The 19,685-nt window shown below is 35.8% G+C and overlaps 1 protein-coding gene across 2 annotated transcripts; it reads left to right on the top strand.

Moving 5' to 3' along the window:
- The first annotated feature begins 294 nt into the window (after nucleotides 1–294).
- On the top strand, nucleotides 295–12,201 carry LOC109818895 (suppressor of RPS4-RLD 1). 2 transcript variants are annotated; one of them, XM_020384432.3, is made up of 23 exons: nucleotides 295–636; nucleotides 752–861; nucleotides 1,313–1,965; nucleotides 2,070–2,114; nucleotides 2,243–2,344; nucleotides 2,435–2,515; nucleotides 4,291–4,357; nucleotides 5,048–5,148; nucleotides 5,264–5,371; nucleotides 5,845–5,915; nucleotides 6,022–6,078; nucleotides 6,979–7,087; nucleotides 7,168–7,248; nucleotides 7,746–7,832; nucleotides 8,188–8,394; nucleotides 8,884–9,212; nucleotides 9,937–10,023; nucleotides 10,203–10,302; nucleotides 10,837–10,928; nucleotides 11,010–11,048; nucleotides 11,172–11,262; nucleotides 11,599–11,696; nucleotides 11,783–12,201. In XM_020384432.3, exons 1-23 carry the CDS (start codon nucleotides 512–514, stop codon nucleotides 12,069–12,071), a joined length of 3,129 nt encoding a protein of 1,042 aa, XP_020240021.2. In that variant the 5' UTR covers nucleotides 295–511; the 3' UTR covers nucleotides 12,072–12,201. The 2 variants fall into 2 exon arrangements, with proteins under 2 accessions (XP_020240021.2, XP_020240020.2); XM_020384431.3 differs by having other exon boundaries at nucleotides 9,934–10,023.
- The last annotated feature ends 7,484 nt before the right edge of the window (nucleotides 12,202–19,685 follow it).

Genomic DNA, 19,685 nt, shown 5'->3' with positions numbered 1-19,685 from the left:
CACTTCATCGATCCATATTTAATACGTGATATTTAATATTAACAGTTAATATGTCACATCAATAATTAATATATTACATCAATAATTACTTAATGACATAATAAGATCAACTAAAAAATAATAAAATTTTAAAAGTTAAATAATAAAATTTGTAAAATCATAAAATGAGTGACAAAAAATTACATTTAAGCCAAATATTTTTGCTCGTTAACAAATAAAAGTGGCAGTTAACAAAAAAAAAAAAAAGGATTTACACGTCGTGCGGGGCACGTGAGCAGTCGTTCGAAGCACCGTTACTCTTTAGGCACTCGCCTTCCTCCCCTCTCTCTCCTCTTTCTCAATCCAATTTCCCAAGGTCGGCACACTTTAACCACCATCGGGTGTCTTCTTCATTTCATCACCGCGCAACCAACGCAACTGCATTTCCTGCCCCAATTCCCTTTTATTCGTCCCTGTTCAAACTCCGAACCAGGCTCAGAACAAGCACGTGCACGTCACATGCTCATGCCCCATGGCTCCTCCTGCTACCTCAGAACGCGTCGAGTTGGCCAGGCTCTGCGCCTCCAAGGACTGGTCCAAGGCCATTCGAATCCTCGATTCCCTCATTTCTCACTCCGGCGCAATCCAAGACCTATGGTATTCGGTCCTATTTCACTTCCCGTTTTTCTCTCGTGCATTATTCTCAATGCTTCGCATATTCGTACACGGTGCTAATTGTGACGCCCGATCTTCTTCCGATTGTTGCTTTCAGCAACCGAGCCTTCTGTTACAGCAAATTAGAGCTTCACAAGCACGTGATTAAGGATTGCGATAGAGCGCTTCAGCTTGACCCTACGCTTCTTCAAGCTTATATTCTCAAAGGTTCTCTTCTCCCCTGTCGAAATTCGACTTCATGCCGTCTTTTGCTGTAATTCAATATGTGCTCTTATTGCCTATCCTGTTTGCGTGTTTTTTGGAATTGGTAATTGAATTGAACTAGTTAGGTTTGAGAAAAACGCAATCTATTAGCCTATTTTTCTAGTGTATATCGCCTTGGAAATTCACTGAGCCGCTTTTTGACTTTATCTGACTAGTTCCCCTGGGGTTTTTCAGACATGCGATCCTCTGATCAATTAAATAGATTGAATAGTTTAACAATTATTATAATCTGAAACCAATGTGGCCGAGAGAAAAGGCATTTTATCTCCGATGAAGAATATTGTTGATTGTTGCATGACTTTTAGTTTACGGTGAAGGTTTTAACGAAATCTTCTCATGCACAACGTATGTCTTATCTTTTATGAACTTAGGGCTGGTTTATTCTGTTATCTAGGTTCTGCACTCTCTCTGTTGGGAAGGAAAGAAAATGCTCTGTTGGTGTGGGAGCAGGGCTATGAACATGCTCTGCATCAGTCTGCAGATTTGAAACAGCTGCTAGAACTTGAAGAGCTTGTGGAAACAGCAAAACACAGCAACAATGCACTGTGTGAAAGTGAAATCCATAGGCCATCCATGCCGCAAACCAAACCAGATACTCTGAGTAATGAGAGCTCGACTGAAACTTGTAAGATCCAACATATGTTGGGCTCTCAGGCTGAATCTTGTGCTGATGCTAGTGATAAATCTGAGAAATGCCTGAAGTCGGCTGATAATTTTGACTTAAAAATTGAATCACGTGATGAGGATAGGGATTCTAATAAATCTGATGGCCAAGTAAATGGAAGCCATGATGTTCTTGATACACTTAGTTACAATTCTGAATCATGCAATGACTCAAGCGATGCCTCAGAATCATGTGAAAAAGTATCTACCAATAGTGGTGTCTCAGTTAATATCCCTGAAAATTTTAGAAACCCAATTAGTAAGTTTATATTTTCTGATGAAAGAAAAGGTGAAGCAAGGAAAGATAATAAGTTCTGCGTCGCTCGGATTTCAAATACAAATTCAATTAGTGTAGATTTTCGACTCTCAAGGGGTATAGCTGAGGTTTGTTTCCATGCTTTTAATTGAATAAGTAAATTGTATAATAACTTCTGTGTTGTTGTATTTATTATTTTAAGAGCATATTTGATATTATGTTTCCTTTTCAGGTTAATGAAGGAAAATATGCTCATGCCGTATCCATTTTTGACAAGGTGAAAAATTGTCCTAACTAGTGATTATCTTGGTTTCATCGTTTCATGCCTTTTTTATCTTGTTCTCTCTCTTTTTTCTTTCCTACTATTAAATAACATAATATGGTCTTCCCCCATCATTTATGCAGATACTGAAAAAGGACCCAGCTTATCCTGAGGCACTAATAGGAAGAGGTACAGCATATGCATTCCAGAAGGAACTTGATGCTGCTATAGCTGATTTTACAAAGGTATTTGAATGAACACTGTCTAACAGGTGTATATAGGCTATAGAGATATTGTATTTATCTATATGTAAATAGTTTACATGTATGTATTAGGCTATACAATTTAATCCATTGGCTGGTGAGGCATGGAAAAGAAGAGGTCAGGCCAGAGCAGCCTTGGGAGAGTTTGTTGAGGTGAGCACTGACCACTTCTTAGAACTTAGTATCTGTCTAACATGTTGAAACTATCAAGGTTGGGAGTCTGCATCAGCAACCCTTTGTTTATATACTTTATGAAATAATCAGTTCTATTACAGATAATGAAAATGTGAAGGAAATTTCTTTGTTTCCTTTTTTTATGCTAAGTCTTGTTCAAGTACTATTTAGCATTGCCATGGTAAGCCTTAGGATTTTAGTTTAATAATTGAACACTTAATTGTGTTGGTGCTAAATGTTATCTCCCTTGGCAAGTGTACCAAATCGTATAAGTAGTTCAATGAAAGTATGAGTATCGTCTCCCAAGGGACTTGCGTAACACTTTACAAATTCACTTGTTATACTAATTAAGCTACCGGAAAGCAATAAAAGTGCAATTTGTTGCAGTAAATAATGTAAGCAAATAATAAGAATTCTTTTTGGTATTTTGGTAAATTCTTAGAGTGCAAAACTTGATTCTAATGCAATATTAATAAATGTTGGGGTTTGACTTCACTAAACCTTCCTCTTATGGTTATCACTAAGCTCACAATAGTTATCATTCGGAATTTATCAATCACTCTAAAAAATAACCAACCCTAATCTCTTATAAGTTGGCATCTAAGTTGCTCACTTAAACTATCAATCTCTTGCATAGTTTAACCAAGAAACCAGCTTTAAAAACTAGAGCTTAAGAAAGACCAATGACATTTACTCTATCTCTAGCAATAAGCACCATTAGCTGCTCTATTTCATTTCAAAGGTTTAAAATCATTTCTCAATCTTTTAAAAACCTCTAGTTCAAGTTAAGGGTGATCAAGCCATAAAAAGCATTATGCACAAAAACAGAGCAATAAAACTGAATAACAACTGAGATTGATTACTTAGAGTTTACACATGAGAATGGGTTTGGTTACATCAAACCCCAACAAGGGTGAAGTTAGCTACACATAGACATGTAGAACTTTACAAATGATGAAGAAAGGAAGAAGCTTGATCTTGAAGGTTCCAGAGCTCTCCAGCCGCCACACAAACTCCAAGAATGATTCCTCTTTGCTTTCTCCTCGAAAATATCCTCTTTTAGGTCATAAAAGCTTTTGTCTTATGTAAATAATGACATGTTAGCACAATCCACACTTAGAGTGAGATGCCATGCTAAGCTTGCGGATAGGTCTGGAAAGAAATGAGTTTCTAGGACTCTCACGCTCAGCGCCAATTCCACGCTCAGCTTGAGGATTAAATTTTGTTCCAGTGATTCTCTGCCAAGCTAAGGCTAAGCGTGGATCTGAGGCTTAGCCTGGAGACTTAAGCAAAAATTTCTTCTACTTTGAGTTCATCACTTTGTCCTTGGCTTCCTTCCTCCTTTCCTAACTTTCTCCCAAACTACAAAATAACAACCAAATACTTGTGAGTTACCTAAAAACATGATTCAAAGACAAAAGGTGATCACCTAACAATTTAGATATGTTTTGAGTTAAAAAAAAAGATCTAAAGCAAGGAAACTTGATTTAAGTGCTTCAAATTAGGCCATAAACTTAATGAAATCATAGCACTTATCACTAAACTAATGTGGTTATCAAGAATTCTGTGGTCCTTTTATCTTGCTAGATTCAATGTTATTGAAGTCTCTATGTGTGATCTACAAGAGCTTATGTGATTTGTATAAGAAGTTGGAGATATGAAAAGATTAAAATATTTTTTATATGCTTTGGTGCAAATATCAACATGTAAAGGTGACCATTGCTGTTTCCCCCCTCTCTTGATATGGATATCAGGCTATTGAGGACTTGACCAAGGCATTAGAATTCGAACCTGACACAGCAGATATTTTACATGAGAGAGGTAGCTTGTCTTTAACTAGTTTGATATTTGGATAATTGATTTGTGCTGGACTGGAATAATTAAGTATGCCTATATTTTGCTTACTTTGTTGCTGCAACAGTAGGTGCATGTATGTTGTGGTAATTTCTAGAAGTTCAGACAGAGAAATAGATTAGTTTTCTGTAGCATGGGCATGATTATTGTTTTTATTTTTTACCCTTAATATATCTTGTGCAAGCATACATTTCCAATGAAGCATTAACTAATTTGGAATTACTAGATTTATTTATGTTTCCATTACTGGATGCCCATCCATGTGTACATAGATGATATTACAGGCCCATTTGTTTAAATTTTTTCTTCAAAAAAACCATTTCTTATTAGAGTATAGGATTTTACTCTTGTATTTTTTTTCTTGGTATACTCTCGTGTTTAGTTATTTAGTTTGTTGCCAGTCTGTTGTAACTAAGCTACTCTAGACTGGACTAGGCATTACTTTGTGGGTTTCTGTACTATTTTAGGAATGTATCTGTTAGGATCTGTATTATTTTCTAATATATAAAATAGACTATAATTTAAATTAGGAAGTTCCAACAAATCAAGGGATTATAGCTTAGAATAGGGAGATATTTTGTTTCCACAACTAGTGTTGGAACAGTTGAACCCTTATTTTTCAAGACTAATGTATGTCATACTTAAATTTCAATGCAGGAATTGTCAATTTCAAATTTAAAGAGTTTGATGCAGCTGTTGAAGACCTTTCAGCTTGTGTGAAGCTAGATAAGGATAATACATCTGCTTACACATATTTGGTGGGCCTTGAATGTTAATACTTGAATCCTCATTGATTTTTGACTTTGATGTTGTTTTTTCAGATCTTATATGGAAGGTCTCTTCTGTCTTTCGCTGAACAAATTGACTTTACAGGGTTTAGCATTATCTTCAATTGGTGAATACAAGAAAGCTGAGGAAGCTCATCTGAAATCACTTCAACTTGACAAAAATTTCCTTGAAGCATGGGCACATCTGACTCAGGTGTCTATTGTCTATCATAACCATACCGCACTAATAGTTTGATCATATTAAATAAATGAATGTATACTTCAAATATGTTTAGTTTTATTCTTGAATTCGCCCTGTTATCTCATATCTGGCTTCACTGCTTTCATCCATGTCATTTCTGTCTGCCTGTAATTCAATTTACTTATTCAACTTGACTTGAAGTACCCATTACAGTTGTTGTTAGATGATTTTTCTTGCTAGCTTTGGTCCGAATATGTATTTAACGGTTTTATCAAAGATTTAGCAATCATAGGTTAATAGCTTAATCTTTGGTCTGAATATGTATTTGGCAACACTATCAAAATCTAGCAGCCATAGGTTAATACTAATAGCTATAAGTATGCTGCTCCTTTTCTGCCTAATTATCAGTTTGGGCTTAAAGGTTTCCTTTCCTGTTGGATAAGTTTAATTGGTAATGTTGTTCTGAATGTGTGGTTATTGTGCAGTTCTATCATGATTTAGCACAGCCAACAAAAGCTCAAGAATGTCTAGATAAGATGTTACAAATTGATGGGAGGTAATTGTCTTGTATCAGCATTTTTTTCTGTGGGCTTCTTCTACCTGATGTACTTTGTGCCTATTCTCTTTACCCAAGTTTGTTTGCTTTTGCATTTTGATGTTAGGTTTGCAAGAGCTTATCATTTGCGTGGCCTTCTGTTCCATGCAATGGGTGAGCACAGGTATTTGTACAGCCATACTTGCTGATCAATTGGAGTTGAATATTTATTTGAAGTGACATTTTTACTTGTCATGAGTCTTGAGGATTTGGTCCATGAACACTAGTATCTATACTTCTATACCCATACTAATAATAAAGGGGATATCTCTTTTTGGTGTATGCATTTTTGGATCATTTGTCCTTATAAGTTATAATTATCTGTTCCAATTTTTTTTTTAATTTAGTTACTTCCTTCTTTTTTTACTTCACTATAAACATCTCACATGCACCCTTTTAAGTAACCACCCACTGTATTATCTCTTTTTGTTTTGTTTTATTTTATTTTAAAAAATAGAGTGGCACAAAGTGCCTCTTTTCCCCCTAGTAAGATATAACAGCACTCTCACTAACAGATATGGAAAGATCATGAGTATAAGAATAGTTGGTAATACTGGTTTTAGGAATTAAGGAAAGATCATGTCTGGAACTTAGATTACTTACTGTTTTGCAATAGTTGAGATGGAATCTCATAAGAGTTTCATTTTCTATTTTGAAAATTTAGGTTTGTATTAGAGAACAAGCACTCAGGAAGATTTATGTTGTGATTGTGAGTATTACTGAAGTCTTAAACTCAATTTCTAGAATTTAAGGGAGTTAAATGGTCAGCTACTGGCACAGCTATTTTGATTCACAATCTAGGATTTTAGAGTGATAAAGTGGATGAATTATTTGACAATGGGTGACAATGGGTACTGGTAAAAGTATAACTATAATGATTTGTTGAGTTTGAATTTATAATGGCACCTAAGGTCCATGTAAATTGCTTTTAAATATTTCACACCAATCATTGATGTTAAAATTTTCAGTTTGGTACTCTGTTCTGTTAGTTGATTTTATGTTTAACTTGGGTTTGGCTGTACAGAAAGGCTATCAAGGATTTGACAACGGGATTGAGCATTGATGGCAGCAACATTGAATGTTTGTATTTACGAGCTTCCTGCTACCATGCTGTTGGACAATACAAAGAAGCAGTATGAATTTTTTTAATTTAATTTTTGGGTGCAATATTGGTTTATGTTTGTCATGCTACAACATTTTTTAATGGTCTCAGGTCAAGGATTATGATGCTGCACTGGATTTGGAACTCGATTCAATAGACAAGTTCGTGCTCCAATGCCTTGCCTTTTATCAGGTATCTTTTATTGAAATAGCATCTTTGTACCTCATCTGTTTTTATCTTATCTTATTCTACTGATCAAATGGAATATAAATAAATTTCCTTCTATGCTACAAGATCTACTATCAGTGACACAATGTTGACAGTATTGAGTAGTGACATGTCACAGTGAACATTCATTTAGAGCAGGAGATTATAGCACTACCAATATAAAAATTGCTAGTATGCTAATTTGGACATGTGAAATTGTGTTGGCATGTTCTGAAATAATTCTGCTCCCTTCTGCTTTAGTTCCTCTGTTGCTTAGTTATGTCAACATTGAGACACTTTAGAACTTGCCTTCCCTTGATTCAGCTACATATAACTAAATAGTTCTGTCCACATTTTTGGGAATAATAAAATTCTCCTGATTTATGTGCTATTGGTGCTACGGGAATTAATATTGTACTATTAAGTTTCATCCATCAAGAGCCTAGTTCTATGATGTGCTTCAACCCTTTTTTCTTTTGCAGAAAGAGATTGCTCTGTACACAGCCTCAAAATTTAATGGTGATTTTTGCTGTTTTGATATTGATGGGGATATTGATGCACTTTTTAAGGTAAAATTTTTGCAAACAATTTTACTTTCCTTGTTACTTCTCATCTTTTTTTTTTTTTTTTTAATTCAAATGCGTCTTAATTGGAAATCCCTGTTTACTTGACTTTAGGATTTCTTGGTAGCTATGTGTTGATAGTGGTCATGTGTGTAAAGTAGGCCGCTTATCATAAAAACAGGAAGAATAAAAGAAAATCTAAGATTTTTACAAAAATGCGTATGGGGAATTTAATGTGGGTTTAAAATGATGTTTAGCTAGTAGGTTTTAAATCATGTTGTACTTGGTTATTCACATTTTGTAAAGCATGAGTATAGATTCCCATTTCTAGGATAGTTATTTGTATCTTCATTATATTCAGGAATACTGGTGCAAGAAATTGCATCCAAAGAATGTATGCGAAAAGGTTTTCAGGCAACCTCCTTTACGTGAGTCGTTAAGAAAGGGAAAGCTTAAAAAGCAAGAGTTTACTATTACCAAGCAGAAGGCTGCTCTTCTACTCGCTTCAGATTCCATTGGCATGAAAATCCAATATGATTGTCCAGGATTCCTACTTAATAAACGTCAGGTAAAGCTATTTCTGATTTTCTGCTCTTCTATATCTTGTGACTTATTGATTTTATTGTAGTCATTTCCTTTCTTTTTCAACAAATTCTTCTGAGGGCCCTTTTTATTTCCCAATGGTCTTTGGTGTGCCATATTATACTTTTCTTTGCTCTAATAGATCTAGAAAAGGATTTTGTTGCATCCAAAAAAATCTGATCCTTGTTCATATCATGTTGTAAAATCAAAGAAACCTTTTATTTTTAATTTTATTTCCCAAAGTAAAAACATGCTATTTTCATAGAATCATATAATTTATGTTGGCTTTCAATTAACTTCTGGACTCTTTATTCTAGATATGTGCAAGTTATGATATATTTTTCCTTTATAATTTCACGCTTTCATTTTAAAGTGACTTGCATCCAACGAAAAATTTAGGATATTCTCATTATTGTTGGTAATATCATCTTTTTAACCTGTCTATATCTGTATGTTAATATTTCCTTATTGTCAGCATCGAATGGCTGGACTTGCTGCAATTGAAATTGCACAAAAGGTCTCAAAGGCTTGGCGTTCCCTGCATGCTGAATGGAAATATTCAACTAAAGGAAACTCAAAGAATGGAAAAAGAGCCAGGAGAAGGGAAAGAATTAATATGCCCAGCCAAAATAGAGGAGGTGCTGGTTGTAGTACAAGCAGCACCTTGGTAACATCTTTAAATGGAACTGTTGATGATAGATCATCCAGCCGTACATTGTCATGGCATGATGTTTACTCAGTAGCTGTTAGATGGAGGCAGATTTCTGAGCCTTGTGATCCTGTTGTGTGGGTGAACAAACTAAGGTATCCCATCTTTGGGCTAAGTATTCTATTAGAGCACAGCACATTCTGTGTATACATGATTTATTGCTCAAATTTTACAATCTTTCAGATCTAATATTTATATTCAGGGTATACATAGATTTTCATTTTATCTCCACCTCTGCTGTCCTTTTGCAAATGCTTTTTGTTGTTGTTGTTGTTATTGTTATTTTGTGTGGTTTTAGATTTGTTTGATACAGAGATACCACAGAAATTTTGTTAGCTAAGTTGATTTTTTTGCTTAAACTTAAACAAAAAACTGCAGCAATTTATTATTCCATTAAGGACCAAAATAAAGTACAGAACTGCCCTTACTTTTAAAACTTGGATGACTCAAGTTTTACTGTTGAAAGGAGGAAAATGAATTATCAGTGGAACTAGGGTGACAAAGTATATTTAACCTTCATATTATTTTCCACTTTTAGTTCTTTCACTTTTGCGGATTGTATTGCTAAGAGTGATTTTACATTTATTCAAATTATGTAATCAAAAAGGTCATGTTCTTTTATTGTGAGGTATATACTTTATTTATGATAGTAGGCTCAGAATTATATTGGTCCTGGTTGGATAAGTTTCTGCCTTTATTGATTGCCAGTCTCATAGCAATATTGATTTATGTGCCTGGTTTTTCCTCAGATTATTAAAGAGTTGGACTTAAGACCTTGTGTTGGATTTTGAATTTATTTATTTTTGTTTTGCACAGCAGTGAAGAGTTTAATTCTGGATTTGGTTCTCACACACCTATGATTCTTGGGCAAGCCAAAGTTGTCCGTTACTTTCCTAATTATGAAAGGTGAACATCCTGTTTTAATTGATTTATTTTATTCCATATTAGTAGACTGGCTTTGAAAGGAACATTATGACATCATTGATACATGTAACCAACCCCTTGTGGAGGGAAAAGGCTTGGTTGTTTTTGTTGTACCGTAGAAGATTGGCTTTGAAAATTATTGATATTTTTAAATTTCACAGGATATTAGTAATTGCAAAGACTGTAATGAAAGAGAGATCATATGTCCGCAGCAAAACAGATAACATCATTCATCTTTCCGATGATGGGAAACTAGAAGAGGTATGTTGTTGATTGTTGATTTCAATATGTTGTGCCTCTTTCCTTTAAACATTGCTTGATTTACTCTATGCAAAAGGCCCCCTCCATGACTTTTAACCCCAAAAGGTGTGACTTTGGACAAGTTCTATTTTTCTTGTTTCATGTCAGCAGTGAACTTCTTATGCCATTGTTTGGCTGGGTGATACACTGAAGTTGTACTTGCAGGATAGGCATATTTTATTCTTTATAAATTGAATTTTTAGTAGACCTGGTTTCTACGTGCACACACAACATGTCAGGATAATCAAAGTACTACAGCACACAGCAACCATTGTTATCATTAGATAGGTTGAATGTGTACCTAAGAAAGTTGCATGATAGACTGGGTTCCAGATTCTTTTCTCTTGCTTTTGAATAATATCAAATTTTAATTTAATCAGAGTCCCTTGCTGATGTTACATTTATTTTGTTTTATAATGGTTTGAAGAACAATATTTTTGTACTTAAGAAGTCTATCCTTTTATGAGAACGGAAACTTTAATGATTTATATGCAGATTATGCATGCAAAATCATGCTCTGATCTTTATAAAGTTGTTGGTGAGGATTTTTGGTTGGCTACCTGGTGCAACAGTACTGCATTTGAAGGGTAAGAGTCCACAGTGCTAACATTGTCTGGAAACATGTAGCTTCTTTAATGTTTACTTTTTGGATGCTATTGTTTCTTCAGGAAGCAGCTTGAAGGGACTAGGATAACCCTTGTAAAAATGTAAGCTAGATACTATCCTGGCAAAAATTTCAAGTTATCGTCTTCCACATTTTCTTTTCATGGTTGTAAAATTTTACTTTTAACACGCCTGTAATTTATTGGGAAACTGAACATGTTTTTCAGGGGGGAGCACGGTTTTGACTTTGCAATCAGAACACCTTGTACACCTGCCAGATGGGAAGATTTTGACGAAGAAATGGCAATGGCATGGGAAGTATGTTTCTCATACTGAACCACTTTTAGTATATAATTTAGCTGTGTTGAATTGCTGATAGTGATAGATATGCCCCTTTATATGGCCATTTTGTGGCTTATTTCTAAAGTAAGAATGTTTATTTAACATCCTTACCAGTGATCTCATTCTCATGCCATTTGTGTCATTCAATCATTGTTAATATTTCCATGGCCTTTGTCAACTTTAGAAATTTTCAAGCAGATATTTTTTATTCTTGAAATTTCATTTGAAAACATGTTTTCGTTATTTATGGCTCAAGTTATCAGATGAATTGTAATATTTAACCTTGTATGCATCTTGGAACTGTTGTATCAGACTCTATGCAATGCTTACTGTGGTGAAAATTATGGGTCTACTGATTTCAACATGCTTGAAAACGTGCGAGATGCAATTTTGAGGATGACATATTACTGGTATGACATTTGCAAAACGGGTAAATTATATTTGATTTTGAGCATTTGAAAATCATTTGTGTCAATCTGATTGAACTGCTTTTCAGGTATAACTTCATGCCACTGTCTAGGGGATCTGCTGCAGTTGGATTTATAGTTATGCTGGGCTTGTTACTAGCTGCGAATATGGAGTTCACAGGAAGCATTCCACAGGGCTTACAGGTTGATTGGGAAGCCATTTTGAACTTAGATCCAAACTCCTTTGTGGATTCGGTTAAAACGTGGCTGTACCCATCTCTGAAGATGACAACCTCATGGAAAGACTATCCTGATATTACGTCAACTTTTGCAACAACAGGTTCAGTTGTTGCTGCTTTGAATTTTTCTGATGATTGAACTCCTGTAATTATGACCGTGTGAGTTAATTGCATATTAACTGTGACGGTTTTGTATACTGTAACCATATGTTAGAGATTATACAATAAAGTTATTATAGCATTGGATGAAAAATTACCATTTCTCTTCACCTTTTTTTCAACAATCACTACTTACCTAGCTGGTCCTCTCGCTCGGTCCCAATAAAGAGTGATAAAAGACGCATGCTTTCTGTTCGTGTTTTACTTGTTAAATCGTTGGCAGCGACATCGGTTCTATCATAATTCATCGGTTCTATCATAATTCCTTACATTCTATCTTTTTCAACCTTCCATTTTTTCCCTGTTCTAGCTATACACTATTCTCGTAATACCTCAAGGGTAGGTATACGTCCATGATTGAGATGTCAGTCTGTCAGTAGTATTTTATTGTTCAGTGCGCAGAAAAAACCAAAACAGGTTAGGTCAGATAAGGCGCATAAATCCAACTTTACTGAAAAAAGATCTGTGGATTTTGCAAGAGGTCATATAATAATATTGATAGGGGAATATCTTACGATTAAACACCACCAACTTGTTTTATCCTTTTTATGAACTGTTCTCGTGCTCTGAATGTTTTCTCAAGTTTCATACACTAATAATAACATTCATTGTTTATGGCGTCCATGTCACTTAACAGGGAGAAGACTTGAGTAGAATAATAAAAGATAATAAATACGATGTTTTAGATATATTTTTTTTTAGTTTTTTAAATTTAAAAAATTTTATTTTATTTTTATATTCAAATTTTGTTTAATATCTATCAAATATTATTGTACAAAATTTATTTATTGATGTTCATGTAAGTAAAAAAATATTATATTAAATTTAATTAACATTACATAATTATTTAAATTTATTATTATCATATATAGTATTAGTAACTCGAGAAATTAAAAGAAGATATTTTAAAGTTTAAAGAACTAAAAAGACCAAATTTAAATTTAAAGAATTAAAATAAATTTATTATAAATTTGAGAGACTTAACATATTTAAACATAAATAAAATTAGCATCATTCAAATCTAACATTTTAAAGCTGAAATACGTTTATACTTTAATTTATTTCTTTAATATATAATTTATATTTGATTTATTTAAGTCAAATTATACTAATAGCCTATATTGTAATCAACAAATTAAAAAAAAATACAATTGAAAAGAAGAAAAAAAAATAATATATATATATATATATATATATATACCAGATGTCCCGGTGGTGGATCTAGGGAAAACGAGAAAGGAGGAATATGCAGATGAGCATGCAACAATTAAAACCAGATTTACGCGGCGGTAGTCCGCACAATACTGGGTATCAAGGGCACACCTGACGAGTCAGGCTTACGAATCCCAGGTTTTCACAAAGTTTTATGATGCAAGAAATAAAAGTAGAAGAAAGAGTAATACAAAATTGTTGTATTGATTGAACAAGAAGATACAAAGGCAAGAGAGAAGGAGGAGGTTCTCACTCTAGACTCTCTTTTCGCTAACCGGTGCCTCTCTTCTAGGCAGGATACAAATTTATAGAAAACTTAAAGTTACTATTACAACAGTGATTACTATTACAACAGTAAAATGAGTTTTCCGCTACAGTGAACAGTACACTTCCGCTTCCGCTTACAGTGAACAGTACACTTCCGCAAAATGAGCAGTAATTGTTGACCCTGGGTTGTTGACTTCTTTCGTCAAGATGACGTCAAGATGTCGTCAATATTCAGAGCCGGAATAGTGCTTTAACAGCGATTGGAGGAACTCAGTCTTCTTCAGATGCTTCATCAAGGTTGATTCCGAAGCAATCATCTTCATTCTGGAAATATGACCCGGATGAAGAGGATGGAGAAGAGACTTCCTTCTTGGCTTTTCCTTTCGACGAACTGGACTCCGAGTCTGTCTGCAGGAGTTCAAGAATTTGATGAAGATTTGTCGCTAAAGCTTCATCATTTGTGGATGCTGCAAGGGCTGCTGCGATCTTAGCCTTTCGATTAAGAAACTGGCAAGTTTCTGGATCAGCGGCCTTGAGGCTCTTTGGATTCTTTTGGAACCAAAGCGCTACTCCTTGTGTATTGGCTCGGGATGCATCAAACTGATCCCACCATTTGACAGAGGCTTGCTTGCCTAAGATTGGAAGAAGCTTGGAGGTCTTCTTGAACTGGTGTTGCCAAGCAAAGATCCAAGCTAAAGAGAACTTTGAGAAGAAATGAAGAGATGTATGGAACTGGCTGGTCCCCTCTTCAAACCTTGATTTGAACTGATTATATCCTTCTCTGATGTCTGGGGGAAGGATACTCAGGATAGGTCCAAAATACTCCCACCACTCGGCGAACCATTGTGGAAAGAAATACCGAATATTTTGTTTAAAATAAATAAGCCAGGAGTGCCTGTGGTGTTTGTTTTGAAACCAAAAAACATTTGTCCAGGCATTAAGATAATCCCAGTAATTGTACCCAATTGGGTCAAATGGCTGAGAAAATTTTCTGACTTGATTGGGTTTATTGTCAAAATCTTTGAAAGTCAAAATTTTGAGGATTTGAATTGTTGAGTGCGTGATAAGCTGGTTATCATTTTTGTCAAAATTGTGTTTAATTGAAACAGATTTGGAATCCACCAGTATGAATTCGTAAAATCTCCTTGTCTTGATAAGACTAAGGGGTTTGAAAAGAAAACCTGGTGGAAGGATTTTTTCGCAAATCTTGTTTGGATTTGGATCCCAAAATTCGGGTTCCATTTGGATTGTAGGATAAAACCTTCCTTCTTTTGGTAGATAGGAAGATGGTTGTTTTTGGGCAACTGGCTGAGGCTGCTCAACCAAGTCTTCTGATTTGGAAATTTTTGAAATAATTGATTTCAGATATGGGTCAGGTTCTTCTGCAAGAATCTGTTTCCAGGCCTTGGGAGGTTGTTTTTGGGTGATTGGTTGAGGCTGCTCGACCAATTCTTTTGGATGTAAAGTTACCTTTGATTTGGAAATTTCTGAAATAATTGATTTCAGGTTTTGATCCCAGAAGAGGTCATTAGGTTCTTCTGGAAAAAATTTGTTTCCAGGATTTGGAAGGGAGGTTGGTTAACCCACAATCCTGAAGGAGCTAGAAGGGTTGGAAGTGCCATGGCATAGTCCGATGGCTTGGTTTGATGGGTAGATGACCCTGCTTTGGTTTGCTAAGTAGATGACCCAGCGATTGGTTTGTTTTGCTGAGATGACCCAGCTCGGGTTAATGACCCTTTGTCTGAGGTTTCTGAGGAAACCTTGATTGATTTGTCATCCTCAATTGAGGATGCTGATTTTGCTGGGCGATTTGGTTTGCCCAGAACGATTCCCTTTCCCCTTCCCCTAGAAGAGGATGATCGCGGCCTTAATTTAGGCGTCATTGCATTCTGTCTTTCCCTGTAGAAATTCACGGGTAAGATAGTCAGGTAAAGTGTTTGAGGTGCCTTTGATATATTCAATGTCAAAATCAAAAACACTTAAAATTGCTTGCCAGCGGGCAAAGATTTGTTTTGATGCTAAATTTTTAACATCTTTTTGCAAAATATCTTTGGCTGATTTACAATCAACACGGACTAAAAATTTTTGATTCAACAAATCAGATTGAAATTTTGAAATACATAGTACAATGGCCAAAACTTCTTTTTTCACAGTAGAATAATTTTGTTGGGCCTTGTTCCAATGTTTTGATGTGAAAGCAATGCAATTTTCAGAATCATGCATGGCTTGTTTGAGAACACCTCCATAACCAATATCAGAGGCATCAGTTTCGACAATCTTTGGGAGATTGGGGTTGGGTAGGTATAGACAGGGTAAAACTTTAACCTGCTGTTTGATCTGTCTGACCACATTGGTATGGACAGTAGTCCATGGAGGGGGAGATTTCTTGAGCCTTTCATGAAGAGGTTTAATTATGTTACTGAGTTGGGGAAAAAAAATCAAAAACATAGTTTAAACAACCAAGAAATCTTTGAAGTTGTGTCTTCTCAAGAATTTGATTGGGAAACTTATCAGCAAACTCTATGACTCTACATATTGGTCGGATAGTTCCCTGAAAGATTTCATGACCAAGAAACTTGATCTTTGTCTGAAAAAGACAGATTTTGGTTTTAGAAACAGCAAGGCCATTTCGTTTAATTACCTTGAAAAATATTTCAAGATGTTTGAAGTGCTGATCAATGGATGAGGAGAAGATAAGAACATCATCAATATAGACAATGCAGAAATTTGAGTATGGATTGAAAATATCATTCATGATATTTTGGAACTCCGAAGGGGCATTCTTAAGACCAAAGGGCATCACGTTCCATTCGTATTGCCCAAACGGGACAGTGAAGGCTGTCTTGTAGCGATCACTGGGATTGATTTGGATTTGCCAAAATCCAGATTTCATGTCGAATTTAGAAAAGATCTTTGCCGAATATAATCGGGAAAGAAGATCTTTCTTGTTAGGAATTGGATATCTAATCCATTGAAGGGCTTGATTAAGTGGTTTATAGTTGATGACCAACCTAGGAGCACCCCGCTCGATTTCAGAAGCCTTGTTGACATAAAAGGCTGCACAAGACCAGGGACTCTTGCTTTTCCGGATTAAACCTTTGGAAATAAGATCGTTGATCTCCTTTTGACAGTGGATGACAAGTTCATGACTCATCTGGATTGGCCTGGCTTTGGTTGGGATCTGCCTATCAGTAAAATCCTTTTCATAAGGAAGGCTGACCATATGTTTCTTTCTATCCCAAAAAGCATTAGGAAGATCGGAACAAACATGACATTGAAATCGATCATGAAGACTCATAATCTTTTGTTTGATATGGATTTGAGAAAGCTGACTTTCGATATGTTTGAAAGAGATTTCCTCCTTAAGGAAATTGATTTGATTAAGCTTTCTATCAACCTGATTGATGTTACGAAAGAGGGGTTTATTCAGAAATTTGAACATGATTGTTTTTCCTAGATATTGGGTAGATATACCTTCATCAGATATCTTAATAGGGAAAATGGATTTAATGAATGGTGTTCCAAGGATTACATCATTCTTAAGATTTTTTACCAGGAGAAATGGAGTTTCAACCTGGAGATTATCATTTTGAATGATTGCAGAAGGGAGCTTATACTGGATTTCTAGTCGAGAACCACTAGCAGTCCTAAGTTTCTCGGAGGTTTTGTGGAAGTATTTTGTTGGAATGAGTCCTTCCAGAATACAGTTAGAATCAGCTCCAGTGTCAAACAGAGCGATTGTTTTTAAGACAAAATCTTCGACTGAAATAGTAACATCAATATAGAATTTTTGAATGCTACAATGATTGATCAGAGCGTTGAAGAGGGTATCATCATCAGTGGAGACATGGTCAGAATCATGGTCATCACTGGGATTGTCATGGTCATGCCGAACCACGTTATCGGAAAAAGCTTCAGTTATTTGAGATATGAAAGTTTCATGTAACTGTTGCTTCTTTTTGAGGTCACGAACCTCAGATTTAAGAGAACTGATTTCAATCTGTAGGTCTTGAATTGTAACTGGCTTAGCTGCAGTTTTTTCAAGGCGTTTGAGGGTTTGAGTAAGATCAAACTTATTGTTAACAAACCTATTATCAAGCTGTGACTTATTAGGTTTATGGAGGATTGTCTTGAGCTTTTCAAGATAATCATCTCTTTCATGGGGATCTTGAATGGACTTTAAGACATCAAGAAGAAGATTTTGCTCATCATTGTGGATAACATTGATGAGAGGAGAGTCAGAGCTTTCGTCACTAGAGGAGGAAAGGTCATCATCAGCTTGAATATCTTCGGAGGAAGACATAGGTGTATCAACATCTTCATTGCTACTATCAGAGGAGTTGATTAGAAGGTTGTTAAGCTGATCCTGGATGGTAGAATCAAGATTAAGTTCTCTAACTTTAGAGGAGATTCTGCAGAATTTTGCTAAGTGACCTTTACGACCACATTTGAAACAAGTCCTAGTTTCCCTAGGGTTTGTGGTAGGATTGAAGCCCCGAGGGGTGGGTTTAACCACAGGAGGCCTACTGGTTGTGTTAGTGATTTGTCTAGACTTAAATCTAGGGGTTCTTTTACCAGGCTTGTGAGAATTACTCAATTGGAGCCTAGAGGATTTTCTGCGTTTGGTGGGTTTACCAGAATCCTTAGAACAAGGAAGACCAAACTGCTGGCAAAAATTTCCCAAATCTTTGCGGTTTTGGGCCTTCTCTTTGGCCAATTGTTTCTGGATTTTGTCATCTTGACAGATTTTGAGGGCTACCTTTTGGACGTAAGCTATGAGGTTGCCATAACTTAACTAGCCGTAAGGGATGTCACCATTAAACTGGGATCTGATCTTCTCCCTAACTTTATCTCCTAAAGATTTTGGGAGACCAGCTAAGAATTTTTCTTTCCAGAATGGTTGATTACTATCATCCCGGGTGTAGACTCTTGTGAGGAAGGTATCCTTATACCACCTAAAGTCTCCTAAGGTTCTACACTTAAGATTGGACAGGAGTTCACCAGATCGGTCCTTCCAAATACTGGGATCTCCGATAAAATGTTTGATAATGGCCATGATAAGGGTATTTACAGCATCGGGGATAGAATCACCCTTAACTGTGGTAATGATGTTACCCTCGGCATCAGTTTTGACGGCAGTGAGAATTTCATGCTTTTCTTCTTCAGAAACATAGTTATCCCACCAACCTTTGAGTTGTCCAGAAAAACCAGACGTCAGGATTTCAACAATAGCATCATCAGTACTATCAAGAGCAGTTTGATATGCTGTAGAAACCATTGTCATATGTTGGAGAGTACTGAGGATATTATACTCGGTTAAACCATCTATATTCCATTCATAGATGTTTGTGGCACTGAATGATCGAAAACTTTGATCATTCCTTTCCTCAAGAAGGAGATCAGGGGCAGTGGCCCGATTATAGTAAAGTTTGGATGGCTGCTTCCAGTTCACAGCCTTAGTGATTACAGGATTAACCTGGAGAACAGGCTTATTACTGGGTTCAGTAACTTCAGAATCAGATCCTATAGAAGAGGTTCCTAGCTTGTTAATCCTAAGGGATTGGTCTTTTAGGGAGGTACTCCTAGTGACGGGTCATGTCTTGACAGATCCGACCTGAGACGAACTAGGGGTATCAGGGATAATAATAGAGCTATTTTTGGCTTCTTTAGTTTCTTCTAAAGACTTAGTCCAGTTAAGATGGATGGCTCTAAATTTGTTTTTAGTCTGACTGTTAAGACTAAAAGGTTTGATAACCGAATCATCATCCTTAGTCCCAGAGGATGAAGGTTTTCTAACAAGATTTTCTCCTAGAACTTGGAGGTACTTGTTGGTGTAGTTGTTTTGTTCCATAAGGGCTTTAATATCCTGAGCTCCTATGGTTTCATCAGATTTATACTTAAAGGGCGAAGCTAGGTATTTGTCCTCTAAGTTTGGGATAAAATAACTACTGTTAGGCGGAAGGTCAGATTTGACCAATTTCCCGTCCTTACGGTGCCAAACAGTAAGTGTATTGACAGAAAGGTCTTCTGTGATGGTAATAACCCAAGGTGGGTGGATATTATTCCTTCGAAGGTAAACATTTAACCAATCGAAGAAACAAACATGGGTTTGGAC

This window comes from Cajanus cajan, chromosome 5 (assembly GCF_000230855.2).
Source record: "Cajanus cajan strain Asha chromosome 5, NIPB_CcT2T_4, whole genome shotgun sequence".
In the NCBI taxonomy this organism is placed as follows: domain Eukaryota; kingdom Viridiplantae; phylum Streptophyta; class Magnoliopsida; order Fabales; family Fabaceae; genus Cajanus; species Cajanus cajan.
The sequence above is the reverse complement of the archived record's forward strand: the minus strand, read 5'-3'. Positions and strand labels throughout refer to the sequence as shown.

Coding starts and splice junctions, on each gene's coding strand:
- LOC109818895 (XM_020384431.3), top strand. CDS start 512: ATGGCTCCTCCTGCTACCTCAGAACGCGTCGAGTTGGCCAGGCTCTGC. Junction 8,395..8,883: donor TCCTACTTAATAAACGTCAG/GTAAAGCTATTT, acceptor CCTTATTGTCAG/CATCGAATGGCTGGACTTGC. Junction 10,303..10,836: donor ATGATGGGAAACTAGAAGAG/GTATGTTGTTGA, acceptor ATTTATATGCAG/ATTATGCATGCAAAATCATG.